Source organism: Heloderma suspectum, chromosome 13, assembly GCF_057233095.1.
Source record: "Heloderma suspectum isolate Gila_16-S chromosome 13, 16-S_ref, whole genome shotgun sequence".
Classification (NCBI taxonomy): Eukaryota; Metazoa; Chordata; class Lepidosauria; order Squamata; family Helodermatidae; genus Heloderma; species Heloderma suspectum.
The window spans coordinates 4,693,554-4,720,390 of NC_139470.1; the positions used below are offsets into that span (position 1 = coordinate 4,693,554).

At 42.9% G+C, this 26,837-nt stretch overlaps 2 protein-coding genes across 3 annotated transcripts in view; one reads left to right on the plus strand and one right to left on the minus strand.

Annotated features, from left to right (window-relative positions):
- The window catches only part of CCDC63 (coiled-coil domain containing 63), a 63,051-nt gene extending 59,589 nt beyond the window's left edge, over positions 1–3,462 (minus strand). The window contains exon 1 of the mRNA XM_084819321.1: positions 3,179–3,462. The gene's annotated coding sequence lies outside the window, so the exon portion shown is untranslated. The remainder of the gene's footprint in view (positions 1–3,178) is intronic.
- Positions 3,463–3,768: 306 nt separating this feature from the next.
- PPP1CC (protein phosphatase 1 catalytic subunit gamma) lies at positions 3,769–25,451 on the plus strand. Of its 2 annotated transcripts, XM_084819324.1 has the most exons (8): positions 3,769–4,008; positions 15,077–15,208; positions 15,968–16,198; positions 17,421–17,525; positions 21,899–22,122; positions 22,848–22,982; positions 24,234–24,294; positions 25,063–25,451. In XM_084819324.1, exons 1-8 carry the CDS (start codon positions 3,954–3,956, stop codon positions 25,074–25,076), a joined length of 957 nt encoding a protein of 318 aa, XP_084675450.1. In that variant the 5' UTR covers positions 3,769–3,953; the 3' UTR covers positions 25,077–25,451. The 2 variants fall into 2 exon arrangements, with proteins under 2 accessions (XP_084675450.1, XP_084675449.1); XM_084819323.1 differs by lacking the exon at positions 25,063–25,451 and having other exon boundaries at positions 24,234–24,409.
- The last annotated feature ends 1,386 nt before the right edge of the window (positions 25,452–26,837 follow it).

A 26,837-nucleotide genomic window follows, 5' to 3' on the forward strand; every position in this document is an offset into this window, starting at 1 on the left:
GTGCTCAAGTCCATATTCATTGCATTGGTGATGCTATCTAGCCTTCTCATCCTCTGCCGTCCCCTTCTCCTTTTGCCTTCAATCTTTCCCAGCATCAGGGTCTTTTCCAGTGACTTTTCTCTTCACATTAGGTGGCCAAAATATTTGAGCTTCAGCTTCAGTAGCTGTCTTTCCAATGAGCAGTCAGGGTTGATTCCTTTAGGACTGACTGATTTGACCTCCTTGCAGTCCAGGGGACTCGTAAGAGTCTTCTCCAGCACCACAGTTTGAACGCATCGATTCTTCGGCGCTGAGCCTTCCTTATAGTCCAGTTCTCACAGCCATACGTTGCTACTGGGAAAACCATAGCTTTGATTATGCGGACCTTTGTCGGCAAGGTGATATCTCTGCTTCTTACTATGTTGTCTAGGTTTGCCATAGCTTTCCTCCCAAGGAGCAAGCGTCTTTTAATTTCATGGCTACAGTCACTGTCTGCGGTGATCTTGGAGCCCAAGAAAATAACATCTGTCACTGCTTCCATTTCTTCCCCTTCTATATGCCAGGAAATGATGGGGCCAGATGCCATGATCTTAGTTTTTTTAATGTTGAGTTTCAAACCAGCTTTTGCACTCTCCACTTTCACCCTCAACAAGAGGCTCTTGAGATCCTCTTCGCTTTCTGCCGTTAGGGTGGTATCGTCTGCGTATCGGAGGTTGTTGATAATTCTCCCGGCAATTTTAATTCCGACCTGTGATTCATCCAACCCGGCGTTTCTCATGATGTACTCTGCATATAAGTTAAATAAGCAGGGCGACAATATACAGCCTTGTCGTACTCCTTTCCCAATGTCCGGTTCTTCTGTTGCTTCTTGACCCTCGTATAGGTTTCTCAGGAGACAGGTAAGGTGGTCTGGTACTCCCATGTCTTTAAGAATTTGCCACAGTTTGTTGTGATCCACACAATCAAAGGCTTTAGCGTAGTCAATGAAGCAGAAATAGACGTTTTTCTGGAATTCTCTTGCTTTCTCCATGATCCAGCGAATGTTGGCGATTTGATCTCTAGTTCCTCTGCCTCTTCGAAACCCAGCTTGTACTTCCGGTACTTCTCGGTTCACATACTGCTTAAGCCTAGCTTGTAGGATTTTGAGCATCACCTTGCTGGCATGTGAAATGAGCACAATTGTACGGTAGTTTGAACACTCTTTGGCATTGCCCTTCTTTGGAATTGGAATGTAAACGGACCTTTTCCAGTCTTGTGGCCATTGTTGAGTGTTCCAAATTTGCTGGCATATTGAGTGCAGCACTTTAACAGCATCATCTTTTAGGATCTTAAATAGCTCAGCTGGAATGCTGTCATCTCTGCTAGCTTTGTTGTTAGTAATGCTTCCTAAGGCCCATTTGACTTCACTCTCTAGGACAGAGCTTTCCAAACCGTGTGCCGCGACACATTAGTGTGTCGGCGGCAGTGTGTAGGCGTGTCGCGCGAAATGCTGAAAATTGCACGGAAGGGCACCGCGGAGCTCCCTTACTCGCGTTTGCTTCCCTTGGCCCCTCCCCCGGAACTTCCTAAAGGAGCCAATGTTAAAGCAGCTAAGGCTTAGCTGCTTTAACATTAACTGCTTTAGGATCATGTGGTGTCTTGATGTAGGACGCACATGATTGGCGGTGTTGGAGCAGTACGGGGAGGTAGAGGCGCGGGGCGAAGAGAGGGGAGGGGAGGCGCCGCCCTGGGATTAGAGCTTGGCTGACGCTGGCACGAAGTGGCAGCGGCCCCTGGCCCTGCGAGATTTCAAGCGTGCCCTTCGCAGACTTCTGCACCGCGCTCCTGCGCGGCCAGGCCAGAGTAGGGCGTGGGTGGAAACGCCGCCTGGGATTGGGACTGCACCAAGCGGGCCATCCACCATCTTGGCCAGTCGGAACGGAGCTCGGTGGAGGCCAGAAGCCTCAGAATCAGCGTGCTCCCAATCACCCAGGCGAGCGCAGCTGCAGGCTGTCACCCAGTCAACCCACCTGCTGCTGGCTGAAGGGAGGCCACCCTCCCAAACCCAATGTGCCAAACAGCAAGCCACCCACCACGTGGCACTTATGATTTGATTTCTGCCACTTATTTTTATTTTTACTCTGCTGTAATTGTGGATTAACCACCCACCGGCAGTATACCACCAGAGAGTGCTGGAACTGGACTCTGGACACAGGCATTGCAAATATTTACAGCAATATAGCCTTGTAGTGAGACATATATATTTACACCATTTTTGTTGGACTTTTGCTTCTCTACTTCATATGATTTTGCATCTGAGCTCCTACCTGGGCCTATGTGTCCTAATATGTATTGTAAATACTTTAGTTAATTTTGTTTATTTTTCACATTTTCTTGCACTTATTTACATACTGTTACTCATAAATGACAACAATGTATGTTATTATCTTACAAATCATATATTTTTAAAAATAAATGAAAGGTTTTCATGAGATATGTTCTATCCCCATACATTTCATTATTACAATTTATGTATGTCTGTATCTCTTATAACGGGTTAGTTTAACCTCCAGTTTGCTAGTAAAACTGAATTACCGTGTCACGAAATGATGCATGTCTAAAAGTGTGTCACCAACACGAACAGTTTGGAAAGCTCTGCTCTAGGATGTCCGGCTCAAGTTCAGTGACCGCACTATCATGGCTATCAGGGACATTCAGATCTTTCCTGCAAAGTTCTTCTGTGTATTCTTTCCACCTCTTCTTAATCTCATCCCCTTCTGTTAGGTCCCTGCCTTCTTTGTCCTTTATCGTGCCCGTCTTTGCACAAAACGTTCCCTTGAGATCTCTGATTTTCTTGAAGAGATCTCTAGTCTTTCCCATTCTGTTGTTTTCCTCGATTTCTTTGCATTGTTCATTTAAGAAGGCCTTCTTGTCTCTCCTTGCTATTCTCTGGAACTCTGCATTCAGTTGGCTATATCTTCCCCTTTCTCCCTTGCTTTTCGCTTCCCTTCTTTCCTCAGCTACTTGTAAAGCCTCATCAGACAGCCACTTGGCTTTCTTGCATTTCTTTTTCTTTGGGACGGATTTCTTTGCTGCCTCCTGAACAATGTTACGGACCTCCGTCCATAGTTCCTCAGGCACTCTGTCTATCAGGTCTAATCCTTGAAATCTATTCCTCACCTCCACCGTATATTCATAAGGGATATGATCGAGGTCATACCTGAATGGTTTAGTGGTTTTCACTTATTGTATTAACTGTGGTTCACACCTCGAAGACGTCTTCACATCCTTTACTTCAAGAACAAAGGCTGCAGCCCAAAGGTGTGTGGGCTGTTTGTGATGACTCCATTAAAACACGCACAGAACTCTGTACATGTTCCAGTGTGCTCTTTTCTTCATCCCCCACTAATGCTTAGCGTTAAGCCCCCATAATGTTTTTCTCTCTTTCTTTTTGGGGTCCCCCTTGCCCTTTTCCACCTCACAACAAGCGCCCTTCTACGTGAGAGAGAAGACGGCTCCCCTCCCCCTTCCTTTCAACCTCATACACGCGGAAGGATACGAGCGCGAGCAAACGCGCGCACTACAGAGGCGCGCGCGCGCGCGCGAACGGGCGCTGCGAGCGAGCGAGCGAGCGCGCGAGGCGAAGAAGCGCGGCGCGTGACTCTTTCCTCAATCTTCCCGCTCTTGCCTCGGAAAGAAGTCCCCGGCTGCAGTTTCCTTTCATATCCGTGCGCGCCTGAAGGAGGTCGCTTCTGTGAGGGGAGGGAAAAGGCGGCCATTTTGTTCGCTGCTGCCGCTGCTGCTGCTCCTGTACTGAAGCGAGCGCGCAAAAGGAAGGAAGATTGTGAAGAGGGGGGCAAAAGCGAGATTGGAAAGCGAAGCGCGGTGGGAAGGGGAAAGGAAAGGCCGGCTCGGGGGCGGGGGAGCCGCGGCGGAGGTCGACCGGGGGGGCTCCGGCTTCGCTCGCCCCCTCCCTCCCCAGCCGCTGAGAGGCGATGGCGGATATTGACAAACTCAACATCGACAGCATCATCCAACGGCTGCTGGAGGGTGAGGAGGGTGCCGAGAAGTGGGGGCGGAGGCGTGTTCCGGAATGGGGGGGCATATAATGAGGGGGGCGCAGTCCTTGGCCGTGGGGGGGGGGAGACAGCGCGGTCTCCTGCAGGACCTCAGCTGCCTTTGAGGATGGAAAGGGAGAGGATGGTAAAGGGGGGGGGCGGGAGGCTGTCAAATATGGAAGGGTTGCGAGTTATTTTGGTCATGTACTTGTCCAGATCTATATCCTGCCTTTCATTTTTATTTTTTTAAAACCAGGGTGGCTTACGAATCGCCAAATTAAAATGATGCCCTAAAATACAAACTCTGGGTGAGGGTAGGGGTGTGCCAGAATGGGTAGGTAACCTAATCCACATCATCTCACCCACTCCCCCAAATCTGTGTGCACCCAAATTTGGTGGGGTTTTGGGAGAGGTCAACTTAGCAGACTCGAAGGTATGGGGGCGAAGGAGCTTCAGTAAGTGGCTGGCAGATCTGGCAGGAATTGTCGTAGGGAGAATGTGCTTATTCTTTTTAAATGTAAGGGGTGTTGTGGGTTTGGGACGGAGTCATGGAGACCCAAAAGTATTTGGAGGGAATACTAGTAAATAATACGGTCATGTAATGTCTATATGTGTGGTTCTAATATTTATTTAGTTGTATGTACTGCTTATTTTCTGTGATTTTTTTCCCTTTAAATTCGTGGCTAAACTGTGAGGGGGTTGCCACAGGGAGAGTATATCTTTTAAATATGGGGGTGTGGTGAATCACTTGGATATGGGATTAAGAGGTCTATATTATTGGAGTAAGGGTCTCATAAATAGAAGCGGCTGTAGCTTAAGAGATGTGTATATATGAGGGGGTTTTTAATGTGTGTATATGTTGGGGAGTCACTTAAGAGATGCAAAGGTCAAAGTGGTATGGGGGGGCTTTCCTGTATGGAGTGTTATTGATGCGGGGTTGCAGTGCAAACTGGGGAGTGAACTGTACTGGAGAATTGGAAGGATTTGGGGGTTCTCTTAATAGGTTGTGTTTTGGGGGGTGATGAGAGTGGGGAGCAGTATATGGAAGTGGAATTTGGGGTCTCATGGGAGTGTTTGCATTGGTAAGGAGGGGAAAGAGGTTAAGGGGTTGTGGGGGGGTTGCTTGTTGTGGAAAAAGTGGTCCCATAATGGGGGGAGGGTTGGAAGAGATTTCTAGATTTTTTTGTGGGGGTCTTGTGATGGGGTGGCCTTGGGGAAGCTGCTAAGCACAATTAAGAATTCTGTCTGTAGCTGGTTCATTTAGAAAATGCCATTTTGTCATTCTGTAATGAGGGGGAACAAGGCTAAAGCAATTTCAGCTAGAGGAAGGGGAAGCAAATTAGTTGGGGGTGGAAAGAGAAACTATGGAAAATAACTTGGGGTGGTGTATGGTAAAAGCCTCTCCCCCTCCTCAAATCTGTATCGCAAGTGAACATTTCAGGGCATCTGGAATCGGAAATGATTTTACGGTTTTAATGCTGGATCTGTGTGCTGTCCTCATCTTGGCCTTGGCTTTGTCTTTAGGCTCCTGAGTTCCTTTGGCTGGGGAGAAGGGGGAGGGAGGCAAACAGGCAGGCCTGGAGGGTCTGCATCCAAGATGGAGGGTCTCGAGGTGCTTTGTTTGTGCCCCAGAGTAATCTCCTTCCAGATTACAAAGTTTCTTCCTCCCGTTTGTTTTTAGTATATTTTTTAAAAATTGGGGGATGGGGTGACCGTGGGGATCTTAATGTGCATGCAATACTTTATTCTCCTGCTTCTTATGTTAAGAGCATAAGTGGTATGCTAGGTCTAGGTTGGTCTTCTTTCATTGTTTTGCCCTCTGCTTAACAAAGGTGGAGTCTTGCTCTGGTGGAAAGAGAAACAGATTGTTCGTTAGCTTTCCTCCTGACACTGCATGATTTTTGGCCCAGGGAATCATGAGGGCGTGAAAACGTTGTTCATCCTCCTGTGCCCATCTATTATGGCCATTATCTTTAAAAATAGGCTTGAGTTCTTAAGGCTGGGGCGAAGAGTCTGCTTGCAGACAAATTACAGATTAAATCCTAAGTATTATGACATCAACGTGAAACCTTGATTATTCTAAAATGTGATGGTGGGCTGCTTGGATGTTCCTTCATCTGAACATTTCTGTCTGTCTGACCCCAGTGCTTCAGGTTGTTTGTGCTATGTAATGTTCCCTAAATTGTGGGTAGTGTTTGGTTTGATTTCCAGTTATGGTTGCAGGAGGTTGGCCATAGGTTTAAACTGCTTATTAATCTTAGCTAGGGTGAAGTGTTGTGAAGTAGGTGATGACAAATACTCCTTGCAGCAGCAAACAAGATCACATTTATCTAGGGAAAGAGGCTGCACTAATCTAGCTTTGTCTGAGTCCATCCAGGACTTACACTTGAAGAGTTCTATCAGAGAATTAACTTTATTCATTTGGTACAAAGTAATGTATAACAATGTAGTCTGAGCTAAATCTAAGGATATGTCTTTACTCTATTCTCTCTTTCCTCACCTCATCTACCCTTCCATTCTTTGTAAGATGCTTACAAAAAAGCCTTTTTCTTTTGGCTTGCTTAAAGGTGATGGAAAGGGGACAGTTGTGAATTCAGAGTGTTTGGGATTGGCTAAAGTAGAACAAAAGAGAAATGGCTCCCAGTGTTCTGGTATTAGACCTTTTCTCACATGCTTAATAGATACAGTTGAAACAGATATTTCATCATTTGTCTCAATTTCTTTAATGAGCTTAATTTTCAAATGCCAACAACATGGATTCAGTGCAGATTGATTTCCAGTGGCTTTAATGTTATATTTCCTGCTACATAAGCTTTGAATTGGTTGTGTAGCCATAACTCGGGGGGGGGGGGGATAGGGCACATTGACACCTATTAGAAGATAGTGGAAATTCTATGGGAATTTAATGCCACATTTGTATTAATATAATTTAAAACGATGCAGTAATGAGAATTTTTGAAAAGATTTCCACTTGGAATTTATTCTCTATAGTTGAACTTAAAAATATCTCATCTGCCTTGTCAAATAGCAGCATTTTCTAGTATTGGCTAACTCAGCCTCTATGTATAAAAGACTTGAAACAGGTTAATGTTGTCAGACACATCTATTTTCATTTAGTTGGTCTGCATCTTGGACAGTGCTATTTCATGATCACGTATCTGTCCTCTGTTCCCTCAAAGAGCTCAGAGTACCTTATATGTGGTCTCCCATCCCAGGCAGCTGAACAGGAATGTTTACTTCTGCTGACTATCTGGTGAAAATTGTGTAATTGCTTAAGGTCTACATCTTTCTGACTAAAAATTCACATAGCCAACACAACTTAGAAGTAAGCTTAAAATATCCAGGGGCTCACTGAATGCTGAAATAACAAGAAAGCCTATAGTAAGATAAACACATGTTTAGTACTACTTAGGCTTTGTTCAGCTGCAATGGGAAACCGTGGTTTCCTGCTATGAGAAAAGGCTGTGGAGAGCTTCAAGCTTGCATGCTTCTTTCTCTCATGCCCATGAGGAAGAGATTGAAAGCTTTTGTTTTGGATTTTAAACAGTTCCCTGTGACATTTGAACTCTAACTGTGGCTTATTGAAAGTATGATTAGTGAGAACAAACTACAATCTAAAATCATGTTTTGATCCTGGTTTGTTCTCACTAACCATACTTCAAAGAACCACTGTCTCCAAAGTTTGGATGTCATAAGGAACTGTGGCTAGTTGAAAACTGGAAACAGAAGCTTTCAATCTCATCATGAGCACAAAAGAGGGGAGGGTGGTGTGTACAACCCTGAGGCTTGTTCTCATGGGAAACTGTGGCTTCCTATAATGTTTGAACTGAGGCTGAGTGTATGAAGTACTATATAGTAACTTCCCATCCTCTCAACAGCCAAATTTCCATTTTACAGATGGGGAGCTGCTGGACCCAAGAGGGCATAGCTTCTGTGAGTTGCAGATTCAAACCCAGGTATTCTGGGTTCAAGTTAAACCCATTAGCCATTATAGGATGCATCTCTTTGTGTAGTCGGACATCCAGTAACAAGCTATGCTAACCACTGTTCTGTATGACTGGAAAGTCCAATTAATGCATAAACCTAAGATCAGCATTTATTGGCTAGCCCTTCCTTTATCAAAAAGATGGCAACATCTTTTCATCTTGTCTATACATGAGATACTATGGCCCAGTTGAAATGTAATGGGAAGTCATGGTTTCCTGTTAAAAGAACAAGCATCCATGCACTCCCTTCACGTGTGAGGAGAGGAGTTCAAACCCTGTCACTTTCAATTATATACTAATCACAGCTCCCCATTATGTCTGAATTCATGGAACTGTGGCTTATTCTAACTGGCCCTGTTAACACAAAATGCTATGCTAGAGTTCTAGCTTATTCATGGGCAAGTGATCTCCTGCATGCTGCCTGAGTGCTGCTGCCTTGCTTCTCCTGCAAGCAGGACCAGCGAAACTACCTAGGAACTTACCAGGTCAGAAAAGCTGATTGTTGTGTCTGACTTGGAACTCATGGATTATTGCTCCTCTAACAAGCTAGAGTTTGAAGCCAGGGTTTGAAGTTGGCTTCTGAATCCCGGCTTGTTAGAGGAGCAACAAGCCAGGGTCTGGATTTGGATATAACATGACACTTTTCTGCCCTAGTAAGTTCCAGGTTAGTTTAGCTTCTCATGCTTGCAGGAGGGGTCAAGTGGGAGCAATTGGGCAGCATGCATCAGCAGGCTTGCTCATGAGCAATAAGGCAGCATTCTGAAGAATTCACAAAAATGGCTAGTACAAAATGAATATATAAACTTAAGCTTAATTTGTGCTAATGAGACTTGACAACATTCTCTCTTCAGTACTTGTTGGTTGCAAGTTGAAATAGGATAGCCTGGTCCCCTGTGTTAAGTATGAATTCCTTCAGGTGAGCAGATATTGAAACTTTGTAAAGTTGTCTTTTGTATTGGACCACAGAAGCTTGACATAAGTACATGTGGTGAGATGGACTAGTAATTTTTTATTGCCTTCTTTGCAACACTGCCCTCAAACCTTCTGCATATTCTCAACAATGAACTCTGGGGTAAAATCCAAGCACTCCAGCATTTGTTGACTATAAGCTTTCAAGGCCCAGGGAAAGGCTTCAACTAGAGAGATTTATGAAACAAATATTACATTGTTGGTAAATTAGGTTCCCAATTTGCATTGCCTTGGTGGAGCCAATGACACTCTTGCTGCAGCAAGGTTCTGATTCATAAAATCTGAAGGAAGTCATTAAGCATGCAGATACTTCCCATAGATATCTCTTCTAGTAATGGATCTTATTTGCTTTAAGTAGTAATCCTAAACTAAGCTGACTACTTTAGTGGCTTTTTTTAAAGCTCAAAGGTTCTACAAACATGACAGAAAGTGGCTGGGTTTTTGCTTCTTGAAGCAGCATTGCTATGTCATCTTTGTGGTGAAGCTTTTTATTTTCTACATTTTTCTTTTAGGGTTGTCAAAGCTTAGCAGCTAGTTACCATGTGCTGGTAGTTAGAGTGCTTAGTGAACTGATGAAATGAACTTGAGTCTGCAAAAATAACCCTGGATGGTATGGTTCAGTCAAACCCATGATTACTTAAACTGTGGGTTGTTTAATCGTCCGAACTGGGTCTTTGACTGAGCAGTTATTTACTAGCGTAGTCACCTCCTATTCAGAGACAACTGCTATCTGCTTTTAGGAGGAAAGCCATCACTATACTGGTCACCATTAGGCAGTGTTACATTTCCATTGTATGCTTGGAGGATAGGAGGGGGTTGGTGGAATTGTGCTCACTATCACCTCTTCGCATGTAAACATGTGGAGGTGTTTATGAACAGCCCTAATGTGGAGAATTAATATAGTTTGGCCTGTTCTCCTTAGAAGGGCAGCTAGTAGGATGGAATTAGCCACTGATCAGCTAAGCTTAATCTTGTAAATATTTACCATGTGTGATATAGAGACCTGCAACAGAACAGTACAGTGTATTCTCATTTCCTAATAGGAATGCTCTTGTTCAGGGAGGGAAGGAGCCATCCATCCAGATTTGCCTTCCTCCAGCTGTCCATTCCATCTCACCCCTGGCCCTCTCAGCTTTTCTGGTTTTATTTTCAAATTGACACTCAACGTTCTATGATTGTTGAGTGTGCTCTGGAGGAGGGAATTACCTTAGGATTTTTTTGTATTTCTGAAAACCTCATGGTTTCACCAACCACACTAATACCTCCTGTTCAGTTCTCAGTGGCCCTGTTTTGGTTTCTTTTCTGTCGGCATCCACCACTTGAGTTTGCTATTAGATGAACTTATATAGACTGATAGAATTTTCTGAACATTCCTCACACATGTGGTGATAGTGGGGGTGGTCTAGTGTCCTTTTCACTCTCTCATTTTTTCCACCCTCTGCTGCTTAAATTGTGTTAAATCATGAATACATTTAAGGATGCTTTGCATGGTTTAACTTCTACACTGATATCACTTCCATATAGGAAATTGTCTCCCCCACAATACTTTCACAAGTCATCATAGCGATATGTACATGTGACAGGAAGGGGTTCCCATGGTGTGTGACAGAGTTGATGTGTATGCAGTCACATGTAATGGCATTATGTTACGGCCTGTGCAGTTTCCTACATAAAATAATAACCATTCGTTAGGTGATGCTCAACAGAACACTGGCAAGTGTTTGAAGGCGGCACTAAACAAACTTCACTTTCCTGTTCGTGGTGTGTCTTAGGGGGCTATTTCCCCATATGTACATACCTTCCTGTTTTTTGGCTGAGGTCTATTTTGCACTACACTTACATACTTCTACCTTTCTGCCAATGCATTTAAGGTGGTTTATAATATAAAATAAGGGCTTACGTTGTAATAGACCAGATACAAAATGGGGGAAAGGCTGAAGAGAGAACAAGGAAACAAACAAATTCAGGTACCACCCCTTGCACAATGTTATGTAAAGGTTATATAATGGCCGCTAGAGGAGACAGTTCTGGGAAGGGAGGAGTCAAATGGCATTAGGTCTCAGCTGAGCCACTGGCGAGGGCCCTGCTATCTTGCTTCTCTCTCTCTCTCTCTCTCTCTCTCTCTCTCTGTGTTGCAGCCAGGTAGTCTTATTCGGTAACCTGCCTGTTACAGAGCTTAGATCAGTAGAGGATCTGTCATAGAAGCCTCTCTTTGGAATTCCCTGCCCTGAGAGATCTACCTGGCAGCCTCCCTTCTGCCAGCAAGTAAACAAGCACTTCATTTCTGAAGTCCCCCCTCCCCATTACAGATGATTTGGAGTTTGACTTTATACATGGCTGTTGTATCTTATTGTTGCTTTGAGCGTGTTCATAAACGATGGTTCGCTAAGATGCAGCAACTTCTGAAATGTACATATTTTAGGATTTATAATGAAATAGTTGAGCCCAGCTAATATGTGCTTGTAAAACAGATACTTGCTGACACTTTGTATCTCTGGATGCAGGATATTCAGTGAGTGGAGGCCTCAAGCAAGGTTGCACTTGGCAAGACAGTGTTGCTCCCTGGTTGGGCCTAGAACAAATCTCTTAATTTTTTAATTTGGGGAGTGTCTACTTACAAGAGGTTCACAAACTACTGACTAACTACACAGATGTAATTTTTCTGATCTAGTGCAAACTTGAAACTTTCAACAACTACTTGTCAGTGTCCGATATGAAGTAACTAGTGCTGCAATGTTTAATTGATTGTAATTGGTTAGATTAATTAAGAACTTCATAAACTAAAAAGGTACTGCAATTCATCAGGTAAGAAGATATTGTTTATAAAGCAAGTATTTTTTTAATATAAGTGTTTATAAAAACTACAGATGGGAAGCACAATCTTAAGAGGCATTCCCTTATTCTCTATCATAGGAGGCAATGCCTCATCTAAGACGCTTACTATGATGTGTGCATTATTTAAAAAGAAAATACGCTGCTTGATTCAGAAGTTTCTACCCATATACACATTTAATTGATAAATTAATCAACTAGAACGTATATAATTAACATTTCTTTAATCAAATTGGAGCCCTAAAATAACCTCTTAGCCTTGTGTTCAGTTGTGCATTGCAGGCACATTCAAGGTTGCAGGTTTGGTCTTGATAGCATAGACATTCTCCTGCTTTGTCCTTAGCTGACTGCACTGTTATATAAATGGTAAATATCAAAAGTTTGATAGTAGAATCTAACAATGTTACTTATAGGCCAAATCTTTGAAGTCAGACTTTTGAAATCAAATTGGTGTATGTGTGTGTTTTTTTTAAACAGAAGTATAGGTGCCAAGTTCTCCTTAACCTAGTGTTCAAAAACAGCCACTGCAACATTCAGACTCTGTGTGAAAGTGTGGGTTCTGGGTGGCCTGTGAGAAATAGAGTGGCTTCATACGTTAAACAGAACTAAGTGGTAGCACTCTTCCTGGATGGTTGTGTGATCTCCCTTGTATCCAGAAACATCTGAATGCATCTCGTTCAAAATTATCATGTTGGAGAGAATGGTTTAGTCTGGTGTTCTATTAACATCATATTTTTCTGTGTGTATCAAAGGCTTTTTTTATAGGGAGAGGATTCAAATGTACAAATATCCCCGGTATAGCCCTGCAGCCTGAAGTGGTCCAGTCCAGGAAAAGTAATAGTCACTTGATTCTGTTGAATGTATAAACTGGCCCATAGTCCCCACAACTCCCTAGAAATCAGCACAGTTGATCCATCTCATATTAAGTGCTCCATTGCTGAACTTCTAGATTTTCTTCGAGTTCACCATCTAAGTGTGCTTTGGTACGGCATTTCTGTCTTTGTTTGCTGTGTGTCCATCAGGTTTCTAGCCTGAAAATTGTAAAAAATGTATGAAATTTTCAACGCTTGAAACACTGTTTTCTGGGTGAATCTTGTGTGTGCATTCTGCATGCTTTCTAGGGATAATTGTTTCTCATTTTAAGTCTCTTGTGCCAGTTTCAGGGATCTCGGACACATGTCTCACTGGGTGATTTAAGTAGTGATCATGACTAGTAAAATCAGAATAGTATCAAATGCAGATCACTAGGCCAGGATACATCTCAACCCCTGCCTGATCAAACCTTACTGCTTCTGGAAGTGCTGAATAAAGTTTTGCCTTTAGGCTTTCAATTCACTTTTTAAAATATTATTCAGCACATCCTATCTGAAAAGCTTGTCTATAGAGGCTGTAAATGAAGCAGCGTGCTTCAGTTAACTGCTTAAAAGCAAATGCTAAACCATTTTAATTTTGTGCTATTGACTTTTATAATCCAAGATAATTGTATCGTGTTCTATAAACTGTTGCTGCTGGACACTTGGCATTTCGAGTTACTTGCTTCTAGCTCAGAAGGTGAACTTAGGGAAATTGTGCATGAAGCCGTTCAGCCATGGAGCAATTGCATTGCAGTGATGGGAAAAGATTTCAATTGGTTTATGCTTCATTACTTGTACTAAGCATTCTAATTGAGCCCTCAATATCTATTGGTACTGATAATGTCACCAATGAATGCTAACATGACTGACGGGGAAAAATAATTGAAACACATTGCTCAGGTCACAACCTTTGCCCTGCAGCTAATCTGCTGGTAATTGCAACATGTTTCTGATACTGAACTTCAAAGCAAAGCTTCTTAAAAATATAACCTTTGAGCTCTTCAAAGCTGCTAACGCAAGTACTTTAAAGTGTTTGTTCAGCTTCCTTTATGACACCAATGCACAGGTGGTGGCTGGACTGAAATAGCACATGTTGCACCTGAAACATGGTGTGACAGAATCATTAGGGAAGGTGCTGGGGAAGTTTGGTTTGTTACTGCTCAGCAAGCATGAGGAAGCAGGCTTGAATGATGTGAGTGGAGCATTTGGCCAGCAGGATTAATTGATCTCCAGTTAACTCAGCTTGGATTTGATATGATATGCATCATATCCCAGTATAGCTTAGAAACCATAAGGCTTCCAGGTCTCAGTTTTGGTAATCAGAAACTTCTGCAAATCCATTAAATTTGGTGTAATTGTAAGTATAGTTTGGACATGTTTAGAGAACACTCTCGTTGGCAACTTGGAATCCAATGCATTGTCATCAGGCTGAAGCTTAGAAGTTCTGTGCAGGTTAAGCTTGGATTAAGGCTGTAACTGCATTTGTTGTTGTTGTTGTTGTTCAGTCGTTCAGTCGTGTCCGACTCTTCGTGACCCCATGGACCATAGCACGCCAGGCCTTCCTGTCCTGCGCTCTCTCCCGGAGCGTGCTCAAGTTCATATTCATTGCATCGGTGATGCTATCTAGCCATCTCATCCTCTGCCGTCCCCTTCTCCTTTTGCCTTCAGTCTTTCCCAGCATCAGGGTCTTTTCCAGGGAGTTTTCTCTTCGCATTAGGTGGCCAAAATATTGGAGCTTCAGCTTCATTATCTGTCCTTCCAATGAGCACTCAGAGTTGATTTCCTTTAGGATGTAACTGCATACTGCTGTTTTAAAACATCTGTCTCTTTGATAATGTCTTGTTAGCTGCATTTCTCAATCTTGCTAACCCATTAGAAGGAGCAGTGCCTTAAATCACTGATCTGTGTCGCTGTTTTGAGCCTAGTATGCATGTGTCGTCTTTTCTCTTCTTTTTTTTCCATAGGGTGGAGTTGGCATAAGCTGTGGGCTAGGCTAGACGTGTTGTGCTTCCTGGAAAAAGGACACCACCACTGTAGAATGTGTTGGCATAGGGCTATGCTCAAAACTATAATTTTTGCATCCCGAATGTTCTGCCAGCATAAAATGCACTGGCACAGCCTGTTTGAAGCATTTATTTTCTGGCCTACTAGAATTTAGAAAAAGGCCAAAATTCTTTTGTACTTGTGTTACTTGCCAGTTACTTTTCTCTAGCAGTAGGTGAACTCCCCTTATCCTGATATGGATGTGGCTTAGTAACTATGAGTTTTCTCAGCAAGTGTTCAGAAGAAACTCAAAAGACCCAAAATTTGGCCGCTTCAATTAACCATAAGCATTCTCTGTGTAGTTAATATAATAGATTTGGAACTCATTGGCTCTCACTTCATTTGTTACAAGTAACCATCCTTTTTTCTTTCACAGTGAGAGGATCAAAACCTGGTAAAAATGTTCAACTTCAAGAAAATGAAATAAGAGGATTGTGCTTGAAATCTCGAGAGATCTTTCTCAGTCAGCCCATTCTATTAGAACTTGAAGCACCGCTTAAAATATGTGGTAAGCTTTGGGACTGGCTTGCTCCTCCAATGATCCCTTTTAATTAACTGACAATGATTTGGCAAAACTTAGTAGGTGGTAACTTCAGCTGATGTCTTTCTGAAAATGGTCAATCCATTAAAACACTGCAGTCAAAATGCTCTGTTATCCTATGCAAATCATATTGAGTGAAGGCAAAAGCAGACCTGACTTGATTAATAGAATGCAGAAAGGAGCTGCTGGAAGTAGACAGAATGAGGACACAAATCCCAGAAAGAGGAAGCTTATCTTATTTTAGTGTAGTATTGGTGGTCATTCCCATTGCCATTTATATGTTAAAAATAGTTTATAGCCCTTATTTTGTTCATCTTGAAGAATCCATATGAAGTGTGGAGGTAGTTATTTCCTTTCACAGGAGTATGAAGTAAGTTATGTTAAATATTTCCTAGAGTAAACAGATCCTGCTTAGTCAGAACTAAAACTGCAAGTGAAATTTGCCAGCTTTGCTTTTGGGACTGGATTTGTTGTGTTACTAACTTACAGGCCACCAGTAAAACTGTGAAGGTTTGTACATTGATGAAATCTATGGCACAGTCCTTTGAAAAGCTCCAATGAATGGAACAGGAATTGCTAATTGCAGTAGACTTTGATACAGATGCTCATAGCAGTTCCTCTCGTTCCACAAGTCAAGTATATTAGCATGCAATGAATATTGCTGTGTCTACGATTTAGCGAGCCAAACTGTCAAACCATATAAACATTCCTTTTTGTTTGTTCAAGGTGACATCCATGGACAGTACTATGACTTGCTTCGACTCTTTGAATATGGAGGATTTCCACCAGAAAGCAACTATCTATTCCTTGGCGATTATGTTGATAGAGGGAAGCAGTCTTTAGAAACAATTTGCCTCTTACTGGCCTACAAGATAAAATATCCAGAGAATTTTTTCCTCCTTAGAGGGAACCATGAATGTGCCAGCATCAATAGAATTTATGGCTTCTATGATGAATGTAAGTATTTCTGGGTTTTGGGAAAGGATGATTTATGATAAAATATGCACACTTTTTAAACTATAAAATGCTAACTTTGGAGTAAGTTGTGTATTAATGACGGCTCTGACTTGCATAGTTAAGAGGCTTTTTGCATCATTTTGGCAGGTGAAATGTCACCTCTCTGACCCTCTTGTGATCTTTTCAAAACATAGATGCAGCTGCAGTCTAGTTCCCATCTAGTCACTGCTCTGGCAGCCTCCAGTTAAGAGTTAAATTAACTTCATATTTATAGCATTGAGAATTTTCAGTTTGCGTTTGCAAGTACAAAGCTGAACTTCACACTTGGTCAGGTTTCTAATGCGTTCAACATGAATTTGTTGGTGGCTGCTTATGCTTGTAAGCAAATTGCAAAATTGCCTCAAATGAGGTAAGAGGATTTGCTCTTGATGTTGTGACCATGTGATACTATCCTAGACAGCATGTGCTTCAGTAAAACTCGGGTAGTGTTTAAGCAGATCCCAGGGTGTTGGATTGCAGATGCTAGGCCTAAACCAAAGGTCAGTCATTGGTGATGAAAGTGCAGTGAGGCAGAGAGTTGGGAATCATTAGCAAATTCATGGCTTATTTTTTCCTCAGATGCTCTGAAGCGAGGGTGGGAAAGTGGTTTGTTGTGGGTGGGCCTCTGCTTTGGTCCTTGACATTATTGGGTTATTGGCTAAAGCACTGGGTGGAGTTTCTCCACTCAGCACTTCAGCCAGTTCAGCATGCAGTCTGTGCGCAGCAAAGCTGCCTGATATTTTGCTGAGTCCTGGATTTCCCAGACCATGGAAAGCCAGCCTACAGCAAAGCTGCCCCAACTAAAGTACAGGGTGGAGAACGAATCCTTTCCCTGCCAGGGAGGTCATGGGGTGGGCACCACCACCACCCCCTGCCAAAACAGCATCTGGGGTTTCTCCAGCTGCAGCTTCTGCCAGGGACCAGCTTCCCCCACCCTATGCCTTCCCCTATTGGGGATGGTGCAGGGTGGGCAAAGGACTTGGCACATGCTCCCCATCCCAATGTGAGATTCAGACTGAAAGTACCACTTCAGGTGAGTGGAACTTCATTGATTTAAAACATTTCTGTGCCATCCTTTATTAAATCAGATTCCAGGGTGGTGTACAACAATGTATATAATCATTTGAAACCTAATACAATAGGCTTAATTTTTAAGAGTTCATGTACGAAAATGTCTCCCTAGGTAAAAGAAGATATAATATCAAGCTGTGGAAAACCTTTACAGACTGCTTTAATTGCTTACCGATTGCAGCCATTGTGGATGAGAAAATATTTTGCTGCCATGGAGGTAAGCGGCTATGTGAATTACGAAGTGAGGATGACTGATGCCTTAACACTGAACATGTTGGGTAAACCTGCAAGTTGTGGAGCTTGCAGGACAGTGTATTTAATTCTGAAGGTGCTAAAGCACAGGTTCAACACGCATCTCACTTGAGATCATAACTAGCTTATATAATGGAGGAAATGTTTCCAGGCCTTAACAGTTCTGTGATGTAACACAATCGTGGACCTTTGCAGAGATTAAGAATGCTTGCTCAAGTAGCTGGCTTAAAATTCTTCCACTTGCACCTGTGATTTTATAGGAGAGCCCCTGCAAATTATTTTGACCAAGTGTGGTGTGGAAATGTATTACACGCCAGAGCAGGCCAGGATATAAATCATTCCCACATTATTATGATTTCAGTCATGGAGAATGAATCGCCAGAGCAACAGCTCCAGTAATGTGGGAGATAACTCTGAATATATTCAGCTAATCCCCCCGTAGAATGAGGTGACTAAAGGAATTTAGTCACACTCTTGGTGGAGTAATGTACAAGCTGAGGTACCCACTCTTTTGGAAGCCCTACTTATGTGACTTCTCCCCCTCAAAGTGGGGTGGGGAAATCTGGGTCAAGAATCCTGAAGAGTCAGATGCTGGTATGGATGCCGTGGCTCATACATGACTTCCCCCATTGCAGCTGTGGTAACAGGCCACTCTATGAGTGGGGTGCATTGTAAGTATATAGACAGAGACATAGAGTGAGAACTAGGCCTTTACTGAAAGTGCCTAGTTTGGTAGCTGCCTGGAATCTTTCCTCTGAAATATGATGCTATAAATGCTGGCTGTGTATTGCTCGCGTGTAATTACAGGTTATAGACAGTTCCCAGTGCCATGTTATATAAATAGTTACGTTAAACTAACCTACCATCTCCTGACGCATTTTTAATTTAAATATTTAGCCTTGCCATTTCTGAACGATAATCTTAAGCAACTGCAGTAGGTTTGTGCAGGCAGAAACACCAGGCTTGCAGTGCTAAAGGAGTTGAGTGGGAGGCTACAGCTGAACAGATGTCAGAACAAAATATTATGGCCTTGCAGAAAGGACAGGTCACCCCTCTTTAGTTTGAGGCAGCTGCTTTAAGCCCAACAAAATGTCCTACTTTTTGACCAGCTTAAATTGCCTTAGTGACTGACCGGCTGTCTGTGATGGGCAGCTTGCTTAAGAGATGGCTGGGATGGGGAGAGCAGTTAAGCCTGTAGACTTCTTACCTCCTTCATTCCCAGCCTGCAGGGGTACTGGGAAAGGGATGTACTGAGCTCCATCTTGCAGAAGTAATTTAATCTTTGTACCAGCCCGCCGTCATATAACCTGGATTCATCTTAATCTATCCGGCAAATTAGTTCAGATTCTTACCAGCCTACATATCCCTGTGAAAAGCCATTTGTAGCAAGTTAAAGAAACAACCCCTTGCTTATTGTAGTTGCTCTTAGAACCTTTTTCAGCTCTATAATATCCTTGTTGAGAAGGGCAGACCAAAACTACACGGTGCTCCAAATGCAGCTAGCCTTGTTCTTTTTTTATCCCTACTACTGAGTTTGCCTGTCACCGCATACAAATGACATTTTCAGTAAATTATGTACCACAGCCCCATGTCTTTCCTGCTTAGTCACTGCCAGTTCAGACTCCAGTACTGTTTGTGCATGTGCACACACACATCTGCATATATTTGTATTTTGAATGGATCTTTCTGGAGCTCGTCTGCTTGAGTTTTTACCATCCTGAATCATTGGGTTTCATCTACAAACTTGGCTACCTTACTGTTCACCTCAATGACTCCAGGCAATATATGAGCAAGTTAAATTGTACCCAAACCAGTACAGATCTTGGGGGTCCCCTCCAATTGTTTCGCCATTATGAAAACTTCCTTCTGTTCCTTAACCAGTTACGGATCCATAAGAAGACCCACCCTCTACATGTTTGACACTTAAAACAATTCTGAAAAAGTTAATGATACAGGATTTCTTTGCAGAAGCCTTGCTGGCTTTTTTTCAGCAAGGCTTGTGTATTAATCTAGGTGCAGTCCTTTGTATGTTTGCTCAGAAGTCCCACAGTGCCATGGGGCTTACTCTCAGGTAAATGTGCATAGGATTAAGATCTTAATGCTTTCCACAGATATTAGATCATCCTTTCCCAACCTGGCGTCCTCTAGATGTTTCAGACTGCAACTCCCATCACTCCTGACCAATGGCCATGTTTCCTGGGGCTGATGAGGGTTGTAGTCCAAAACATCTGGTGGGTACCAGGTTAGGGAAAGCTGCATTATATTATATTAGGCCTGTTCTGTCAAGAACTCTTGGGTGGGTACACTGTCTCATCCTGGTGACTTGTTTTATTTTATTTATTTAAAACATTTATATCCCGCCCCATATCATTAGAATCTCTTGTTCTGCCTCTCTCTTAGCTCTGGACCTTCATCTCATCACCTCTGATTTAGATGTCCTTCCTTGAATATAGTGGTTCAAGTATGTGCCTCTCTCCAGCATCTTTTGCAATGAAGCCCAGTACAAAGAGTTCATTTAGAATCACTTCCCTGGCTGGTTTCCTCTTTTTGATGCATTAAAATAAAAAAATAGATTTTAACAACATGCGCTTCCATGTGTGGTTGCTTGCCCTATCAACTTTTGTTTGTGTTTCCAGAGTTCATGCTCTTTATTTTCCCATTTGAGCAAGTCTTCCATTTCCTAAAGGAGGCCTTCTTGCCTTCTGTAGCTTCCTTGACTCGGCTTCTTAACCACATTGGCATCCTCTTGGGCTAGTTTATACCTTTCTTGACGTGTGGTCTGCATTCTCTCTATTTCTGTTTTTTTCCTAAAACCCTTCCAGTTGTCATGAAGAGATTTGACCATCCTTTTAATTAATTCCCTTATTTTGTAGGTTTCCTGTCTTGGGAATGTTGAACTTTCTGGACAGCTTTCCACTTGTGTGGAAATTTGATAGCACTGTGGTCACTGTTTCTGAGCAGTTTGACAGTACTTAAATCTCACTCCATTAAATCCAGGGTTGCTGCCCCTGTTGGTTCTATATCTGTTCCAAGGCATTTATGTATGAAATGTTTTTGTTCCAACCTGGCCATAACTTTTATTAGTCAATGTGAAGGTAGTTAAGTTTGCCCAACATTACAATATTCCCTAATTTTTCTACATCTCAAGATAACCCTCATGTTTGGTTGGGAGGTGTGACAGTATGTTCCCAGTATTGTATTACTCTGGGGGCCTGCTGTTTTTGCCCATGGTGATCCTGTGGTATTCCTCAAGTTTTCTAGCTTAGGCCCTCTTTGACATACAGAGCAACCCCCCCTTCCCAATCTGCCTTTCTCTCTCCTTATTATAGATTTTTATATCCAGGAATAACCATATTCTGCTGACTCAATTTTGTGCCAGGTTTCTAATAGAACTTTTGCACCAGGTTCTAATAGAACAGCTGTGTTCTCTTGATACCAAGCAATCTGATTCCCCCTGCTTCTTGGATATGGGACTCTGGTATTGGTGTACATATGCACTTTTTTGTATGACTCTTCAGTCTTTGTAAAGGACAGACATTCCTTTTCTTAATTTTTTTGTATGCTCTTTACCAAGTTCTTTTGCAGTGGCCCTATATTCACTTTGAAGACCTGAACTTATGCTGTCATCCCTAAGGCATCCCAAACTAGATACTCCCTGACTAGCTAGTTCTGCATTTGGAACAAGTAGCATTTCTGAAAGCATTGTCTTGGAGATGCTAGACTTCAGCATCTTAGCTTGGCATCTAACTTGGTCTTCCAGGACCTCATAACTCCAGCATCACTGATACCAATAAGTGTCTCAACCACTGACTCTCCCACACTATCTAGACAGCATGTGATGTCTGCAGCTGTCACACCCTGGATGCAAGGCATCATTGTGGCCACCATGCCAGCCACAAACTTGTCTTCCTACAGTCCCAATCCATCTTTCGCTACCTGCCTCCCAGAAGTACATGTTTCATGTGAGAGGATATTTCATCTCTCAAGAGAAGGGACCCTTCTAAGGAATGATTTTTCTGTTTCTTAGTACTTACCCTGCAGTACCAGCAGATGAGCTCTTAATAAGGCACCGGGACCTCTCTACCATGTACATGAAGATCTTGTCTGCATGCCTTTCAGCAGAGCAACAGATCAGAGGGTCAGGCTGTTGATCTTCAGCATTACTTTGGATAAAACTGAATAACTGCTGTCTCCTCCAAATAAGCATGGGAGACACTGCCAGTTGGAATGAAGATCTTTTCCCGACAATATGGCAAAGTGTTACGCATTGTAGGTGCATGCGCTTAGTGCCCAGTATATGAACAAAATGCAAACTGGCTGTATCTTAATCCCCAACAGGCTTATCACCAGACCTCCAATCAATGGAACAAATCCGACGAATTATGCGGCCCACTGATGTGCCAGATCAAGGTCTCCTTTGTGATCTGCTGTGGTCTGACCCTGACAAGGATGTCCTCGGATGGGGTGAAAATGACAGAGGAGTTTCTTTCACATTTGGAGCTGAAGTGGTTGCAAAGTTCCTTCATAAGCATGATTTGGATCTTATATGCCGAGCTCATCAGGTAAAGACCAAATTTAAGAATGAGCCATGTGGAAGGAGCCGCCAGGTCCGGGACCCTGGCAGAACCCCCTTGTCCACAGCACAGGAAGTTGTTGGTCTCTTTCTCTTCTCTCCCCCCCCCCCCCGCCCCGCCCCGCCAGGTCACTTCCATCCTGACATCTGCTTTGCTTTAATAACTTCTGGCCTTGCAGATCTAGCCTCACCTGTCTGTATTGGGAATGAACTTGACACAAGTGGTTTACCATGCTCACATAGTTTGGTAGATAGAAGAATGGACAGAGCCTGGGGCCAAATCCTTGCTCACTCATAGAGCTTGCTGCATAAGCCAGGAAGGAAGATGCTGTTCTTCAGTGTCCTATCTATAAAATGTTTAGCACATTCAAAGTATCATATACATCATCTCGGTAATCATTATAGCAAGCCTGTGAGGTTGGTTGATATTATCCCCATAGTACAGATTGGGGTGGAGGGAGATGGCTGGGATTGGGAGTAGTTTGCCTAAAATGGTATCATCATGAGTACCTGGCTGTGGTGAGATTTGAACCAGGGACCTCCATGCTCACAACTCATACTCTTAGCCACAACACCAAAATTATTCCTCTGCAGAGGGCTGAGGATGACGAAGGAGGATTATAAAGGGCATTGTACAACAAAATTTATTGCTCTTGTCTGCCACCCTGCTTTCTCTCACCACCCTAAACTAACAGCACTGTCTTTACTTTAAAGGTGGTTGAAGATGGATACGAGTTCTTTGCAAAAAGGCAGCTGGTAACTCTGTTTTCTGCCCCAAATTACTGTGGGGAATTTGACAATGCAGGTGCCATGATGAGTGTGGATGAGACGCTAATGTGTTCCTTTCAGGTACGATATTCTTAAGTCTTTGGGTGCTTTGCTTTCCCCATTGCATTTACTGTTTTCACTCAAAGCTGGTCTTCCTTACGTTAAACCTTCAGAACCGTAAGTGCTATCTATTTGAAAATGCATTCCATTTGTTTAATCTGCGCTGAGGCACCAGTCTCCCATAAAATAAGTAAGGCAGTCTTAATCTCTTCACCTTGAACTGGATTGTCCGAAGAACCACAGCTCTTCCTGCTGCCTATAAAGCAGGTGATCTTGGAGGAGGCATCATATGTTGCAGGCTGCAGGAGGAAAGACAGAACTGCATTTAAATTCAGGTTGCTGGTGCTGATCTTTAAAGCCCTAAATGGACTTGGCCTGAGGTAACCTAGTCCACCACCCCCTGTATGAGCCTTCCTATGCATAAAGATTTTGCTGGGACCCTGCCCTACTCCAGCTATCTCCTTAACCGATGCAAGGCTGGCTTCCACTAGGGCCAGGACTTCCTTGGCAGAGGCCTGTTCCCTCTATGAAGCCTTTGTAGGTCCCACCCCATTGGCCTGAGGTTCACCAAGAACTTCGTATTCAGTGTGGCCCTCAGGAAATACTATTTATTATTTATTTACAGTATTTGTATATTGCTCCATATCTAAAACAGATTTTGGAGCGGTGAACATAAAAGGTAAAATAGTAAAAGGATAAAAAGATTAAAACACTATATTAAAATTATGCTCTTCAAAACAGAATGCAAATGAGAAATGTATCTGGTTAGTTAAGGAATGCCTCCTGGAACAGTGCTGTTTTCAGGAGGCGCTGGAAGCAACATAGGGTTGGTGCCTGCCTAACCTCCAAGGGCAGGGATTTTCAAAGAAAGGGGGCCACTACACAAATCATCTGTTTTCCTACAAGGCTATATTGCAGAGATAAGTGCATTGCATTGATCTAAACATTGTGTGTGTGTGTGTGTGTGTGTGTGTTGTGTGACATGGGATCCAGATGTCTTGGACTACAGCTCTCAGCATACCCCATCCAGCACCTGTTGTAGTCCAACACATCTTGAAGTACCAGATTGGGGAAGCCTGCTTTAGATGAATGAATTCACAATTCTAAGTCACCTTGCCCATTGGGTGGAAATGTGGGCTTTAAACAAATTTTTATATGGTCATGTTTTGGGACAGGCGCTTGTAATCCCCTCCAGTGTGGTGTGGTTTTCTTGTACTCCCGTCTGTTTAGTGCTCAGAACTACCTTGCTAAATAAGTGAATTGTCATTTCAGATCTTGAAGCCTGCCGAGAAAAAGAAGCCCAATGCTAGCCGGCCTGTAACGCCACCCAGGGGTATGATCACAAAACAAGCAAAGAAATAATCACTCTTGGCCCTGCCTAGTTGGGACTTGTACTATAGTATATAATCTCCATTTTTAAGAAAAACGGTAATGTGTATCGGTCAGCTTGCTAAGACTAGATTAATGTGTTTGTGGTTTTTTTGTTCATTTTGATGGATGGCATTTGCTGGTTGTAACAGCAAATGAGACTTTCTCCCTTCTCAAGAAGAGTTTTAAAAAAATTCTGTATTTGTTTGGAGAGAGAAAAAAACCCTTTTCCTTATTGGTGTTCCGGCTGTATACTTCACAGCAACTTATCCTGTCATTCCGGGTAATTGTACCACTGACTCCTTGGACCTGTACAGACCAGGTGGTGTGTGATGCCTGCTTTTCTTTTAAGACTTAAGGAGGCACAAGTGTGCTACAAGACTAGGAAACTTATTACTGTCAAATTACATATTGTTTATACAAACCACTGTGAATGTCTTTTATTTTAATTTTTTGTTTTTGTTTTTTGAAGGGATTGCTTTTTTCCTGTCATGTACACAGCTTACATTGTCAATATTTTGAAACCACTCCTCAACCTTTTCCGGTTTCACTGGTATGATGTATATTTAAATTGGAACACACTTCCCTCCCATATATTTTAAAATGACAATTAAAGCCATTATTTTGAAGGTTTGTGTCTCTCTTTGTGAAACCAAAGTGCATAGGGGAAATGTATCAGCACAGCCCATAGAGATGCATTGGTGGTGTCTAAGTTGGGTTTTTTCCTCTGCAGGAAGGACGACTTGAACTAGCAGAGTAATGCTGTGATCAGCTGGAATGCAGGATTAAAGACTTTTGATACTTCCCCTATATTCAGTGTCGAAGCTTGCCACTGTGCTATTTTAGCCAGTTCAGAAAGCTGTAACTTGTGAAGAGCTGTTCAGAGACTTGCCTGAGACTTAAAATTCATTTAGGGTTTGTTTTATTTGTATATGAAGACTTGCTCTACAAAGCTTAGAAAACGACCAGCTACAACAGTGAACACTGTTCACCTGTTTCTATGAATCTCACACAGTATCTTGTTTTGTTTTTTTGTTCTTAAAAAATCTGTAATCTTTTTGAACAGATGACAGTGTACAATACAATGTGGTAAAATGCTTATTAAATGAATAACTTCTTAAATATTCTCAGTGTTAATTTTATTGGCATCGCATGCATGCAGAATACAACTTAAAAGTTGGGGGGGGTTTTAACAAAGAGGGTCGAACCTAGGAAGGTTATTTCCTCTTCAGGAATCAAATCTGAATGGCAGCTGCTCACGATGACAGGGCAGGATATACACCTCTGCGTCACTCCTGTTCTCTAACTGCCTGAATGGTGACTAATGGGGCCTGGCTTGGAAGCCAACAATTTCTTGTTGGAAAGCGTGAACCCCAGTGCTCAGAGTGTGGGTGTCTTGGGGGGCCCTGCTTTCCTGCCATGAGAGCATATCAGATATGTTAGGGCAGGCAAGCTTTCAGGTTCAGCTTGCCTGCAAGAGAGGCTCACTAAGAAACTATGTATTGCAGGAGAGGACCTACTGCACACTTCAAATTGTGCTCAGCAAGTGCATAACAGTTCCACAGGAAGCATATTGGATTGTCAAAGGTTCTCCTGTCCAATGGAGCCACTGTAGTTGTAGGCTACATCATTACACGTGGATGTGTACATGTCTTGTTTCACAGAGGGGTCCAAACCCGTGGTGCAAGCCAAAGCTATCTATTCCTCATGCACCAAGATGCACTATCCACTCCAGAAAACAAGAAGCCAGGGGCCTGCACACCTGGGGCGCTACCAGCTTTTAACTGAGTCAAACAGCATGCCACAGGAGAAGCTATAAAATGCACTGAATAGAATATTTTAGCCATACCCTCAGTAGTTTCCTACACTTCAGTAGGATTGATTTGGGTATCCAGCACAGAGGTCAAAGCTGTGAGGGGAAGGTTTGTGGAGCTTTCTGCCTAGCCCACGTTAACCGCTGGGATGGGATTTCTTGCTGTGTCTTTCTCCTGTGCTGAAATGTGGATGAGGGCTCCCAGAATTTCTCAGCTCTTGTTTCAAGCCTGAGGTTGCAGCTGTGTGTTTTCCTTCCTAGCTTAATGCTGTGTTCTGCCTGTAGAGGGACTCTGTAAGTCATCAGGTTCTTCACAAGGCAGGGCCTGAAGGTGGTGGTAGAACAGAAAGAGTTGCTGAGCCCATCAACCACAGTTAATGCATGCCTAGCTTTTCAGATCTAGTTCATGCTGAGCCTGGAGTGCATGACAAATACATAAGACCCACTCATTTACTCTTTTCTCATTTGCCTCCAATGTAGCAGTAGAGAAGAGTGGATCTCTTGTTACATAGGGGCTGCCTGATGGTTCATCTGGCATTGTTCTGCATAGCCTGTGCAATGGGGTAATCCTCTGGTTATGGCCAACTAGATTTTCATATGGAGTTAGCAGTGCTTGCCCCAAAGACTTGGCAAATGAGTCACAGCAGGATCTCCTGAAGCTGTATGATGTGGCACAAGGGACTAAAAGTGGCTAG

Bases quoted from the DNA above. Each gene is read 5' to 3' on its own strand.
- PPP1CC (XM_084819323.1), top strand. From the start codon at position 3,954: ATGGCGGATATTGACAAACTCAACATCGACAGCATCATCCAACGGCTG. The intron at 16,199-17,420 runs GTAAGTATTTCT...ATGTCTCCCTAG, and splicing joins TTATGGCTTCTATGATGAAT to GTAAAAGAAGATATAATATC. The intron at 22,983-24,233 runs GTACGATATTCT...TTGTCATTTCAG, and splicing joins CGCTAATGTGTTCCTTTCAG to ATCTTGAAGCCTGCCGAGAA.